The 14,849-nt window shown below is 47.8% G+C and overlaps 1 protein-coding gene across 1 annotated transcript in view; it reads right to left on the bottom strand.

Annotated features, from left to right (window-relative positions):
• Nucleotides 1-14,565, bottom strand: part of ENPP6 (ectonucleotide pyrophosphatase/phosphodiesterase 6) — a 144,974-nt gene extending 130,409 nt beyond the window's left edge. Inside the window, exon 1 of the mRNA XM_060652895.3 lies at nucleotides 14,245-14,565. Coding sequence (XP_060508878.1) covers nucleotides 14,245-14,485 — 241 coding nt within the window. The 5' untranslated portion in view covers nucleotides 14,486-14,565. The remainder of the gene's footprint in view (nucleotides 1-14,244) is intronic.
• Nucleotides 14,566-14,849: the final 284 nt, after the last annotated feature.

Genomic DNA, 14,849 nt, shown 5'->3' with positions numbered 1-14,849 from the left:
GTTTGAAGGGTAGGAACTAGTCCGATGTCCACTGAGGGAAACCCCTGAGGTGAATTTTCAAGACACCCACACAGCTGGCGACTCATCGCAAAAGAACAAACAGGCAGTCGGGATTGGGTAAATAGAGTCATTTTTGTTTTTATCTGATTATTTTAGCTTGTAGCTAGATGTTGCAATACATGCTGATGCAGTCTAAGTGATTTCTTTGGAACGTGATTCTCTTATCTGTTCCATGAGAACTTGGTGAGATTATTTAAGGAGCTTAAAGAATAGGAGCCAGACTTCCACGATCATCCGTGGCACCGGGAAGTAGGGAGGATGGTGGGGAGGAGTCCGAACACCACCACCTCCCATCTTCCAGGCGGTTCCACCTCCTCCTTGATCAGATCCTTGATGAAATCTACACAGATTCGAATCTTCTCTGAATCTCCTTCCATTTCCGCCGAAACCTCCTGGGAGATGTGAACAAGGAGGGAAGAAAAGGGAAAGTCCCCCAGGCAGGGAAGCCCCGTGGTGAGTGAGTGGCAGGCCCAGAGCAAAGCTGGGAATGCAGGCAGGGACGTCAACCGGACTGACAGCTGGCAGGAAGGGGTGCAAAGGACGCCTGGGCTTCTGTCCCTGGGAATTTGAGGGAGGCTGGCCTCGGACACCTGTGCTTGGTGAGGTTCTTCTTCTAGCTGGGTCTGAGGCTTAGGCCTCAGTCTCCTGTTCTGCGCAGTGAGGCGATAAATGCACTAGCATTTCTACGGCTGCTTCTGCTTTTTACATTTTGTAATGCTGAATGCCTCTGGAGGAAATTTTGGATTGGGATACAGTGGGTTTTGTTACATATTCCCCAGCTCATTCCACATAGTTTTCATGCTATATTTTACACTGACAAATGCATGCTAAAATGGACTGTGAATGTACAGGGAGGGGTGTCCTGGTCTGGGACGAGGCCAGCTGGCCAAGCTGCAGGGGAGGGGGCTAGACTGGGAGTAACGGGAACGCGGAATCAGATGCACCCACAGAGCCCAGCGAAAAGGCGCCCCAGGTGCTGGGGAGTGCGGGACGACAGGCTGACAGTGGCAGTGGTGTTGCTCTGGGCCCCGGGGAGGAGAAGCACATCCAGTGTGAAGGCAGAGGAGGGAATGGAGAAGCCTATGGAGAGCGGCCAGAAGGAGTCCAGAATCCAGCGAGATCAAGGCAGGCCTAGGAATGTGCCGGTGGTTTGTTAGACGACAGTGGAACCTTAGTATGTGAGGTTCAGCAACGAAACTCTAGGGTCTACCGAAAAGATAGATAACATAAGGCTTCTGCAGTGGGGTCAGACAGAAGTCCAGGTACCGGCCGAACCAGCGAGGTCCAACAAACATGAATCGGGTGTCTCTTCTGAGCAAGCACTGGGCCCAGAGGCAGGTGGAGTGGCTTTGTCTACAGGGGCAGCTCGAGGGACCCACCTGGGGAATGGAAAGACTTCAGACACAGGTGGAGCCTGACAGACTGCCCTCAGTCCTGGTTCTCAGAGATGCATGGCAGTTCCCATGCAGCAACAGTGTTCAAAGAAGGATGACGACAGTGGCCTTGACTATGGGTCCCCTGAGCCCCGGCTGGTGGTTGTAAGCCTGCAATACAGACTGGGAAAACCAGACCAAACCACACAACACTGCTTTATGCCCACTAGGCTGCAAGACATCTTTTTAAAAACTCTCTTAATGTGAATACATTTCTCTAAATCACAAGGGCAGTGCAATGGGCCAAATGCTAGTCTCCCTGAGAAATTCCTACACTGCAGTCTGATTTCCACTGTGATGTCATTAGGAGGCTGGGACTTTGGGAGGTGATTTAGGTCATGAGGACGGAGCCCTCATGAATGGGATTAGAGCCCTTATTAAACAGACTCCAGCTAACTCTCTCACCTTCTTTCTTTCTGCCATGTGAGGGTACAATGAGAAAATGGTCATTTGCAACCCAGAGAGTACCTTCTCCAGAATCAGACCAGGCTGCCATGCTGATCATAGACTTCCAGCCCCCAGAACGGCATGAAATAAATTCCTGTTGCTTGTAAGCTACCCAACCTATGGTTCTTTACTATAGCAGCCTGGAGTCAAACAGGGAGCTTAGTGTTAAATTAAAATGTCTGATTACTCAACCAGAGATGAGAAAGCTCCACTGGATATGGATATATTTTTAATTTAATATTTTTAATAGAGAAATCATATTGTTCAAAAAGGCAACAAGACATCTCTCTCCCATCTTTGTCTCTCTCTCTCATCTATCTCTAATAGGGAACCATGGTTCTACTTTCTTATGTGTCTTTAAAGACCTGTTTTTCCCCTAACTGGCAAAAGTCCTTGGCTGGTCCCTAATGACAGTGAATGGTGCTGTCTCCCATCAGAGGCTTCTTGTTGTCTCCTGCCTCCTGGTGGAGCCTGGCTGGATAGAGGGTGGGAGAGAGGTTGCCTTTACACCTTGGAGTGCCTCTGACCAGAGACTGGGAGGACACGTGTGAAGAGTTTTTTCAAAAAAAACTGACCCCTTGGGGGCACATAGGTGGCTCAGTTGGTTAAGCGTCCAACTTTGGCTCAGGTGGTGATCTTACACTTTGTGAGTTTGAGCCCCGCATCAGAGCCTCACTACAGAGCCTGCTTAGAATTCTCTCATTCTCTTTCTCTCCCTCTCTCTCTCTCCCCCCCCCCACCAAAATACATAAATAAACTTTAAAAATAAAATAACTGACCACTCACACACAGTACACGGCCTGGCCTCTGGTAACATCTCAGGGTGAGTGACTTAGGGGCCTTTTTCAGGAGTGTAGACCCTGGTGACCTCTCTGAAGTGCCCTCGTGGCCTGACGTGGCCTAGCCTCACATCTTCCCTCTTTGGTGGACTCTTGGTGGGTTGTTTTGCAGGCCAGGGGTATACCCTAGAGAGGGCCCACCCCCATTACAAATGAGAACATACCAAAGTCTAGAAATGGAATTCGCATGGCCAATGAGGATGGACCAGACATGCTACCCTTGAGTAGGTTCCCATTACCTTTACCCCCTACAGGGGCAGGGGCTGGAGGGCATGGGAAGCATTTTCTAGGCTGGGCCTATGGTCTGCTACTGAATGACTAGAAGCCCCATATTTGAGGTTTTCTCCCAAACACCCATGGTTTGTTTAAGGTTTCTGCCCTCAACCATTAAGGCAGAATGTTTTCCCAAGCCCACCTGAGAAAGCCAATCCTTATACAGACATATAATTTTTCAGGGAAGACTAGAAATGCTGCAGAGCCAGTGGGCTAACATATTAGACTTGTGTGCGGAATACGGAAGAAGAGCCAAGGCCGAGGGACCCCTCAGGCAAACTCCGTGGGTGGCTTACCCACTACACCCATAGATGTGGGGACCTCCGTCTGCTGCCTCCCACCTCCATCAGGTCAGGGTCCTTGTGAGGGGCCATCAGCAGCTCAAGGGGTGAATGAACTGCAGACTACTTTTCTCAAATGTGAAAAGAGGTCAAAGTGGACTCACTGTGACCATAACAGGGGAAGAATGCGGAATGCCATCGAGACCCCCCTCAGGTCACCCTTTCCCTCCACCCCACCGTGGCCCCTGAGAATCTCCTCTGAGCCTCATGACTATTGCCAGCACCTAGAACACAGCACTTAGAACATTCCCAGCACATACCCAGTGCTCATTAAGTGCCCAGCTGACCCCAGGGCTCCTCTCTCCCCAGGTCTGTCGTCTTAAAGCTGTGGGAACTCAGGACTAGGAAGGTGATACGACTTATCCAACATCCCGGCGGGCCATGGCACACTCAGAAGAAATATGCCACCCTGACTCCCTTCTGAGCTCTGTCTGGTCTCCCAGTGCTCTCCATCCAACCTGCTTCACATCAGGCATTTTCGCTGGGCAACGTGGGAGGAATACACAAGGCTGCTTGTACCCGGTGACTGGGCAGGGAACCTGGTCTCCTGGCATAGCCACAACACATTCATGGCCCACAGCACCCAGGTTGGGACACCTTGCTGCAGACACTTACATGCAGTCTCACGGTGACCCCACTCATCTCCCTGCTATACAGCTGGCAGCCACAGAAGCTCTCGCCCTTAAAGCCAGGCCCCCCGGGGAAGTGACTTCATCAAGAGTAAAATATCTGTAGTATCCCCGACCAAAAGTCTGTTTGTGATCTCAGCCCGAGCAGCCCTTTGTCCAAATGAGTCCTGGGCCACATGGTTCCGTGACCTGTCTGCCAGACCCTTTTTTCCTGCTGTGGAAATGGCTGAAGGTAGGAGTCGGTTATGATGAAGCACAATATCCAACAAGAGCCAAATGCTACACACGGGATCCAGAGGAGCCCCAGACTTGCCCCAGGTCCTCGCCTGGGAAATGGTGGACACAACGGCCCTATTCATGGAAGGGGACTCTGAAACTTGAGTATGTTTAAAGTGTCTTTGAAATAAATGTTAACATGCTGACTCAGGCTCCCTCCGAAATAATTTTAAATGTCCTCTAACCCATTTTTGGCATATCATTCATGATGAAGCAGGTATTGAGAGCAGCATGGTTCAGCCAAACTCCCAGAAGCCTTGGCAGGAGGCATATGGTCCTATCAATCAACACTGGGGTCGGGGGAGGGGAGGGGGAGGCCAGCCATGGTTTGAAGACCGCAGTGGCTCAGTGTGGGTGAACCTTCTGGAAAAGGGTTTGCTGTTATTATAATCAAAAGCTTTCACCACATTTTTAAGCTTTACCCACTACCCTAACCATTCCCTTCTTTCAGGGGGTGACGTTCCAGCAGCTGAATGCCATATAACAAGAACTCCCTCTCATCACCATGGAAGCCAAGAGAAACATACTTTTTGAAAAGTGGCACTTTGGTGCAGAGAGCTCTGCTGATGGGAGCTTAAATAATGACGTGCCAGGAGAGATTATTTTTATGAATTCCTGGAACACACTTTTTTCTGTGAGCATGAGCCGAATAGTCCTCTGCACACTTCTGTTGCCCTCTACTTTACCTAGCCACCCTGCGTCTTCAGGCAGCGTAATCAGGACACCTTATACAGACTGTAGGTTGTTTTTAAGTTAATTTATTTCTTTTGAGAGGGAGGGGGACACAGAGAGAGGGAGAGAGAGAATTGCAAGCAGGCTCTGCACTGTCAGCACAGAGCCCAACATGGGGCTCAATCCCACAAACAGTGAGATCACGACCTGAGCTGAAATCACGAGTCAGACCTCAACCGACTGAGCCACCCAAGCACCCTCATACCATTGCTTTAAGTTGAAACGTGGGAAGATGTGGTTAAGTGTCCCCGGGAAGCAAGTGATGAGATGTAGACAAAGCTCATGCAGCTGGGAAGACAGATTTAACTGTGCATCTGTCAGAGATATCCTCCCCAGGCTTGGGGAAGGCAGAGAGATACGGAGTCCGTTTACTGTGGGTCCACTGGGATCCACAGGAGCAATTTCTCCCTTTTACCCCCATGGTTATTCTTCACGTTTCTGGAACTCTCCTTTAAGACACTTTCTCTGATCCCCTGAAGGGCCAACTCCAAGTGAATATCCTACTCCAATCCTACTCTATTCTGGTGAAAATTTACTTCCCCAAATGGACAGCCCTCCAAACTTTCCCCGATGTCTGCACACAGGAGACCCAGACTCCGAATGCCTCCTGCCTGTGGAGCTGATTCAGGCTCCCTTCCTTTTAGTTCCTCCATGCCTTCTCATCGCCCAGCCAGCAAGTCTTGCCACCAGGATGCTCTTCAAATTCAACTCCTCACTTAACAGCCCATCACGAAGAAGAGATGCTTGAACATTTGAAGTGGAAAAGGAAGAAAGGAGGAGTTTACTGGTTCTTCCAATTATTTTCCATCAACTGCATGTGTTTGTTTGTTTTTTAACAAATCGTCTCTGTCTAGTCCTCCCACCCACAACCAAGTGGTGAATGGGTTCAGCCCCTCTTCACCTGCCTGGTTGTGCTTCTCTGATTTGCTTGTGCCTATGGCCCTCACATCTCACAGTCTTCATAGATTTCTTCTTTTCTTCCTTCAGATCTGGCTCAAGATTCACCTCCTACTAAAAATCTTTCCACTCACCTCTCAATGTTTAGTTCTAGATCCACCTTCTCCCTGGAAATGTTCAAGTCCATTGTAACTGCCAATAATACTTCCCTCCCCTGAGTTGCAGACACTTATTTCTATGCCCTTCCTTTTCAGTAAGACCCACAAGCTTCTTATAAAATCCAACTAGTATCCATTCAGTGTGGAATACACTGCATCAGTGTTCGAGATAATTCCCGCCCCCACTGTCAGAGGATTATGCACCCTTGACCTCCTGGCAATATAATTTGCTTTGGCCAACGGGATGAGGGATGTGACATGTGCCACCTTGAGCAGAGGTCTTAAGCACCACCACGTCATTCTGCCATTTTCCCTTAGCCACACGAACAGCACATCTCATCTAGAAGTTGCTTTTTCTGTCTGAGTCTCAAAATGAAGAGGAAAGTGGGGCAGAGTTAATCCTTAAACTCCATGTTCATGAGTGAGAGATAAACCTTAGTTGTAAGCCTCTGATACAGCTTGTTACTACAACATAATTTAGCTTAATCTTAGTTCTAAAGTGTGTAATAGGAACAGTTTTTGTAATGGTGGCTTTACACTAGGTGTCTCCTTCTGTCCTCCAACAAGCCTACTGGCTTAGTTTTACTTTCGCCATTCTACCAATAGATAATATTAAAACACAGAAGAACCTGTTCCAATTCTGAAAGTTAAAAGGGGACAGACTAGAGGAAACTAGGTCTTCTGCAGCAAACTGACAGCTCTTTCCACTCCATGATGCATTTACGGGTTGAACTGTGTTCCCCCAAAACATCCTATCCCTTGGTACCTGTGAGTGTGACCTTATCTGGAAACAGATGTACTCAAGTTAAGACGAGGTCCTGAGGGTGGGCCCCCATCCAATATAACCGGTGTCCTTGGAAGAAGAGAAGAGGCACACGTAGAGGCACACAGGGAGAGCAGCATGTGACGACTGAAGCAGAGACTGGAGTAACACATCAATGCATCTGCAAGCCAGGGAGCACCAAGGATTGCTAGAAACACCAGAAGCTCAGAGAAAAGCACGGAAGAGACTGTCCCCTAGAGCCCTTAGGGAGAGCGCAGGCTCGCCAACACCTTCCTTTCAGATTACCAGCCTCCGGGGTTGTGAAGGAATAAACTGTTGCTTTAAGCCACCCTGTTTGTTGTAACCCATACAGCAGCCCTTGGACACCAGCACACCATGGCCACCTCGATTTGGGGGCAGAACCCACCGGAAACTCTCTGCACGTGGGGGATAGAAAAAGTCTGTCTAAGGATAACTTCATTCTTCTGGTCAGCAGCCTGGTGTCACCATCCCATCTGTATTTATTTCCAAGAGCTGTCATCACACAGCACCACAGGCTAGGTAGCTTAGAAAACGGAAATTTATTTTTCACAATTCTGGAGGCCAGAAATCTGAAATCAAGGCATTGTCAGAGTTGGTCTCTCCTAAAGGCTTCTCTCTTCTGCTTTTTTTTTTTTTTTAAGTTTATTCATTTATTTTGAGGGGGGGCAGGGGCGGGGGGAGAAGAGGGAGCGCACAAGCTAGGGCGGGGCAGAGAGAAGAAAAGACAGAATCCCAAGCAGGCTCCGCGTCATTAGTGCAGAGCCCAATGCAGGGCTTGAACCCACAAACCGTGAGATCATGATCCGAGCTGAGATCAGGAGTCAGACGCTTAACCGACTGAGCCATGCAGGCGCCCCTCTCCTTGTCTTTTAGATGGCTGTCTTCTCCCTGTGTCTTCACATAGCCTTCCCTCTGTGCCTGCCTGTGTCCTGATCTCTTCTTGCAAGGACATCAGTCATACTGGTTAGAGCCCACCCGAATGACCGCATTTTAACTTAATTACTTTTTTAAAAACACTCGTCTCCAAATGAGGCATTGGGGGTAAGGATTTCAACACACACATTTGTGGAATTCAGCCCACAGTGCTATCTCCTGTTTTCAGATATCTAAGGAGACTCATGATGCCTGTGTTCACAGCCTGGCTCCTTAAGCAATCTGGGATGGGGGGCTCAGAACATAAGGATGGCCCTGCCAGACCCATCCCAGGGTCTGACAGCCAGGACCACGCGACATTTGGTCTTCCCAGTCCTCTTACAGACGTTCTAGTGGTTCTGAACCGTTTGCCTTGTTCAGGCTTCACTGTTGCCTCTGCTTTCTTGGCTTCAGCAATCTTGGCGAGAATTAGGTTCTCCCTTGGGCTTTCCTGATGGCTAGTGTTCTGGTTAAATCTCCTCTCAACACCCCAGGCCTTGGATTCCCTACTTCGGCACAGCCCCCTCTTCATGGCTGACTCTCCTTTCAACCCTCTTGCTGCCCCAACCTTACAGTCAAAATTCAAAACAGAATGGATAGACATATTTTGAGATACCTAAGACTATTAGAAACAAATAGTAATCAGTTCACCTAAATGGCTGTTAATTACTTTCCTAAAGCAAAGCATAATTTCAGTATTTTCTCCTCCTTATTGGTTTAGGAGTATCTGGAACCAAAAGAATAATCAACGAGTTCCCTGAAACTCTGAATGTTTTAATCATTTTTTAAATAATTTTTAAATGTTTATTTTTGAGAGAGAAAAAGAGCATGGGAGGGGGAGGGGCAGAGAGAGAGGAAGACACAGAATCCGAAGCAGGCTCCAGGTTCTGAGCTGTCAGCACAGACACCAGGCGGAGCACAGACACCAGCTCGTGACCTGAGCCGAGGTCTGACGCTTAACCAACTGAGCCACCCAGGTGCCCCTTAACCATTATTATAATGCTGCTTCACAATAATAAATTTTATTTGAAGAAGACAGGATAAATAAACCATGGTGCAGAGATGGAAAATTAAGGAGAGAATGATGGCATCATGTGGGCTCTTCAGTTAGAGGGCAAGAAAGGCAGATCCACTACAGTGACTTCAGGAAATAAATCTGAAAAAAACCAGTGGAGCAAACCTTGGGTCTTTTTGGTTAAAAGCATTCCAGCCAGAAGAAATGGCAAGTTGAAGTGTCCTGAGGTGGCCATGTACCCAGAACAGGTGAAGAAGAGAGTCAGGAACGAGGCTGGAAAGGGTCGGGGTGGCCACATGGGTTCTCAGAGAACTTCAGATTTTACTTAGTGTGGAAGCAGAGTCTCCTGGAGAGTCTGAATGGAGGAGAGACACGATCGGATACATGCTGTAGAAGGACTACTCTGGTCGTCTGTGGAGACAGGCAGAAGGTAGGGCAGAGAGGTTGGAGGGAGCAGGGGCTGTTGGGGAGCTCTGGGCAGCAGAGGGTGCAGACTCCAGGGATGGAGGTAGAGGAGGACAGGCTTTGCCATCCAACTTTCTGAAAGTACAGCCTACTCGGGCTGAGGCAGAAAGGGAGGTGGGGAAGAGGTGGAGGAACAACAGAGGGGACCAAGGGGACAACGGAGGGGATAAGGAGCCGTGGGTAAAACAAGAGGAACCCAAGAAAGCCGTCCAGAGGAGGAGCATGGTCCAGCTAAGCACTGTTCCTGGGCCAGAAATCAAAGCCTGAGGATTGACCCTTGACCACGAGGAGGCCCTTGGTGAAAACAATAGTGGGATTGGGTTTTGAGCAGGAGAGAATGAGAGGAGAAGTCGAGGGCATACCAGACATCATGCATTCCAGGAGCATCTCAGTCTGGGGAAGCTAACATGCTGGGGTGACTGTCCCTGAGCAGATGCCGATCTTCAGAGAAGGGGAGGAGAGGGAGCCCTGGAGGCCGTGTCCACGCTGCTTATGCTGTGGGTGTGCAGGGGTCTGCAGGCAGCCCAACAAGTAAAACCTGAATTCTCCAGAAGACTGAGGAGGTGGGCTTTTCTCAAAACATGATTTCTCAAGTACTTTCTGCGTTAATTTCCGTTGGTCCAAATGACGGCCGGTTTTGATTTAAATCAGCTATTTTCGCAAAGGCAGGGAAAAGCATGCTTTAACCTGCCATCTCCTCCTCCAGAATGTTGGATCCTTGATATCTGGGGAGAATTTGCTTCTGTGTAATTTCTAGGAGTGCAATAGGAAATTTGTTGACACAAATATCAATGCTAATGGTTAACATCCTTGGTTTGGCTTTGATCCCAGTAGATCAATAAAGCACATTTATTGAGGCTCTTATTGCCTCCTGGACTGCTCTTGAGGAGACTTCAGTCCCTGGGTCCCAGGTCCTATGCACAACTTCCTGGGAACTCCAGGACTGGGGTCAGGGCCCTGCTAATTGCTGTGTGAGAATCTGGTCCCTGACGCCTGTTCTCTGATCTCGGTCCCACTACTGACAATCTTTGGTGTCTGGAGTGAAGTGCCCAACCTCCCTGTACTTTATTTACTAGTTTTTAAATGCTGAACTGATAATAACAGATTGCAGAGCAAATTAATTTCAGCATATGTTTGTCTCTTGGTAGATTATGTTCAGTGAAGATTAAATTCTAGACCAGTTTCCCTGCTACTCAGAGCATTTCTGGACTACTTTCCCCAAGTGCTTAATCAGGAGTGTTCAAGAATTACAAACAAATGTTGCCATTGGCCTTGACAAAATGATGCTAAGTTATGCTGCCTTAAGACTACCCAGCATTTTCTCTTACCCATGGTCTGGATTGACCAAATCACTGCTTTTCTTCCATGGATTTTATGTTAAACTTCACTTCAATGTGGATTTGCCTCACAGAGAAGAGCTTTCCAAAAAGATCCACAGTAAGAGAGATTAAAACAGAAAGCAGAATAGTTACACTGTGGTTGCGTCTTAACCAAGATTAAGTTGATTCAGACACAGCTCTTTGGAAAGAGAGCTTACGCATAGAGTAAGATATAATGATATGTGTGCCGTGCTTGTGGCTGTTTATTCCAGCTCAGAGCCCACCTCTTTCAAAATGCTTCACATCCTACTCCAACTGAAAGAAAATTCTCCTCCCCTCTGGCCTTCTGTCGCATAGTAGGAAAAGCACCCACTGGTCCTTTGTGTATTCGTTTGCTAGGGCTGCATAACAAAACATCACAGACTGGGCAGCCAAACAACAGTTCTAGAGGCTGGAAATCCAAGATCAAGGTGTCAGCAGGTTTGGTTTCTGGTGAGGCCTCTCTCCTTGGCTTGCGGATGGCAGCCTTCTCATTGTGTCCTCACATGGCCTTTTCTCTGTGTACATTTATTCCTGGTGTCTCTTCCTCTTTTCAGAGGGCATCAGTCAGATGGGATAGGGCCCCACTCTAACAGCCTCATTTCGACTTAATCGCCTCTTCAAAGACCGTATCTTTACATACTTTACATTCTGAGCTACCAGGGATTGGACTTCAACACATAAATTCTGGAGGAAAACATGCATTTTGGAATATTAGTAGGTACCTGATGTGTCTCTCCTCAACCTGACTGCAGGCTCCCTGGATGAAAGGCCCTGTTTTAAGATTCTGTGTATCTCCTGCAATCAATGGCTTGATGGGTCTTCCTGATACTATTGAATGTTGTTCACATTTGTCCTGATGCAGATATATTTTGAAGGAGAAAAAAATCAGCCACGGCAGCTTCGTGTCAGTGACTGGGCTAGATGATTTCCCAGATTGCTTACAAATCCCGTGACTGTTCATGCCCCATCACCATCCGTGTGGCTTCACAAAAAATTCTCCTCTCTACAGAGTTTTAGTCATTTGCTTAATTTCTTACAGTCAGACCTCCCAAGAGGTGCCAGTCTTAACTTTGGCTAATTCCCTATGCATGTCTGCATCTGGCAGTCCCTGAGATCCTGACCTGACTCGGACCTGGAAGCCGAGGAAACAGGCTCAGGGCAGTGCAGTGGGTTGCCTGAAGTTGCCCCAAGAGGACTCCAACCAACTTTTTCCAGCTCCAAGGTCAATACCCTAATATTCCTCATTATGCAAAAATAAGAACACCAAGGGCTTTATGTCTTATGGGCAGTAATTTATGTAATGAAGTGAGATCATAGTCTCTCTTATGAATGCTGATGAACCTTATAACAGCATATCTTTTAGTACCAAAAGGATCCAGCATACTTCTTTTGTTGATTCATAAAATGCTCAAATGCTCAAACCATATGTTTAAGTACAACTCCCAATGGATATATCCTTCCTTAAATGAAAAGAGAGGAATTTTTCAACATCAGGTGGGACAATAAGCATGATATTGGGAGGAGTAATCTAAATGTAGCCACGAGTCGCTTCCAGGGCGCTGGAGATGATACCAGCTTCATGGCCTGGCACCTCCCAGAGGTGCCTTCTCTAAGCCATCACGTTCACCCGGTAGGTACAAGACAAATCAAACCCAGAGACATGTGCACATGAACATGAGCCTTGCTAGACACGTTCTGTGTACGATATCACTTCTATAAAAGTGGGAAAGCCAGTGTAAGCATCGAGTAGGCTTTCAAATGAAATGCATTCAACATCTAAAACTTTGTAAGCGTAATGTGTATGGAGCCCTTGTGGCTTCCTCGGGGGAGACTGAAGGTGAGAATTTTGCCAAACGCCAACGGGCACTGCCCATCCCACCACGGGAAGGGCTCTTCTGTCACGACTGGACAAGTGGAAACACCCCGAGCTTGAAAAGAAGGTTCGCCTCTGCGTGACTGAGGCCCCGCGACCATTATTCCCCGTGCCAATATAAGGACTGTGGGTCTGACAAACAAAAGGCCATGTCCTTGGCCTGGTTTCTCTGGGGAGGCTGTAACGGTCCCCTTTTACTCACTGGAGGCTGGCTTTCTCAAATGGATTTTGTTCATTTTCCACTCAGATTGAGAAAACTGCACGTGGCAGTTTATGAATTGGGCCTCCCAGCAAGTCTCTGAAGGACAACGGGAGTGGGGGTGGCCTGCATGCGGGAGCCTCCCTGCACAGAACTGAGGTCGGGCTGTGGCACACAATAACATCTATGTGTGACCCAGCAGCCTGCAGACCTACTCCCTGCGAGGGGAGACACATGCCAAGCAAGGACGAGAGGACTTTTGTTCATCCTTTTTATCTTACACTTGCTGGTTGTTTGTGGCGGGGGCGGGGCGGGGGGGGGGGATTAAAAATAAGCAAATAAATTCCTTGCTTGTGTGTCATCTGGGTTTTTTTTTCTCCCCATGCTTTCATTTCTAACTCTCCAAAGTATCTTCCCACCTTAATTTTATGGCATTTTTATATACACATGCATCCAGGACCCGCGCATGAAGTCAGAGATATCAGTTTGTCTTCCAGACTCCTTTGGGTTTGCCGCTGCATGGAGATCCATAGTGAGATACAAGAGTTCTCATCCCCTTCCCATGAACATGATTTATAGAGTTCTCCCTGTGCTCAGAGCATATAGCTAAATCCTGCATAAGCAGCAATCACAGTGCATTCTTAACAGCCTCCCTGGACAGTTTGCTAAATTCTTTCTGAGAGACTCTCGCTGGCCCTTACAAAGATTAGCTAAAAAACAAACTGGAGGCTGGGAATCCAACTGTGTGAACAGAAAGTATGTTCCACTGCACTCATAGAGGATCAAGTTTGTGGAATCACATTGGGCGTTCTGGCTGTCCCAGATGAAGACCAATTAGGCAAAAATCAGCTTTCCCAAACCCAAGCGCACTCTGGGTTGACTAGGGTTGTTTTCTTTTGTTTTGTTTTAACACATACTAAAAGTTAAAGGTGGGAATCTCAACTAAGTAACATTTTTTTTTCTTCCCCACGTCATTTTACCTGGTCCAAGAAGACAAAAGAGGGGCCAGCGGCATTGCTAAGTAATATTTCAATGTACAACCTAAAAATTCTCTCCCAGTAATCCTGGAACGCCACGTATAGTTTTCAGAGTCTAGCACAATGACAAACAAGCTAAAATACCTCCAGGATGACAGATGACTGCAGAGCAAAGGGACAGAAGGAATTTGGTACAAACACACAAGGACCTGTTGACTTTTTAGCCTGAACTTAGAAAGTACGGAGTTAACCAGAATTTTTGTTTGTAAAACAAACAACTACTTTTAAAATCCTCTATTCATGTGGTTCTCTGTTCTCCACATGGAGAATCCAAAACAGGTCCTTGGGATAACTTTTGGAGAACCACACTACTGTGGAAACAAAAAAAAAAGTCTCAGCCAAGAACTTTGGTGTCCCAAAAGACCAGGGAAACCTGAACATTTAAATAAGACATTAATGCCAGGAGCTAACCGTTCCCTGTTGGACTCCAGCTCCCTGCCCCCCCCCCCCACCCCCCGAGCTCCACCAGCCAGAAGAGGACACAGTACTCACCAGTCATTAGGGTGTAGTAATTGGGGTAAGAGAGACTGGGAAAGTCTGGGGTCAAGTAATCTACTTTCACTCCCCTGCTCACAATCTCTTTGAAACCGGGCAAAGACTCCAGGGCCTCATCACTGATGTAGTCCGAGCGAAAACCATCCAGCAGAAACACCAGGAGCTTCCGGCCAGCCGAGGCTGGCCGCACCAGGCTGAGCGCGAGGACCAGCAGGAGGGCCCCAAGCTTCGCTGCCATGCTGCCAGGAGCCTGCCCGCTCGGCTGGCACAGCCGTCCCCTTGCAAAGACTGAGGATGGAGAATCTGTAGCTATTCTCTCTTCTAGGGGCTGGACCTTGACTGCTGGCCTTCCTGAGCCAAGTTCACTTTCAGAATTTAAAGGTACAGCACCCCCTTTAAAAAACATCTATGCTCACCCTTTACTAGAAAGACCAGAGACTAACTCCTTTGGGTCTCCAAACAACCCAGAATAAACACCAGGGAAGAGAAGGCAACATTATTATTTTGAGTGAGTGTTCCAGAAATACAAGCACCCACAGATAGGTAGAATTTTAGAAGATGACAGAAGTCAACACTAACTTTGCAGTTGGGCTAACCAAAGG

This window comes from Panthera onca, chromosome B1, assembly GCF_046562875.1.
Source record: "Panthera onca isolate mPanOnc1 chromosome B1, mPanOnc1 haplotype 2, whole genome shotgun sequence".
In the NCBI taxonomy this organism is placed as follows: Eukaryota; Metazoa; Chordata; class Mammalia; order Carnivora; family Felidae; genus Panthera; species Panthera onca.
Note: the sequence above shows the minus strand (reverse complement) of the source record. Positions and strands in the feature narration are given on the sequence as shown.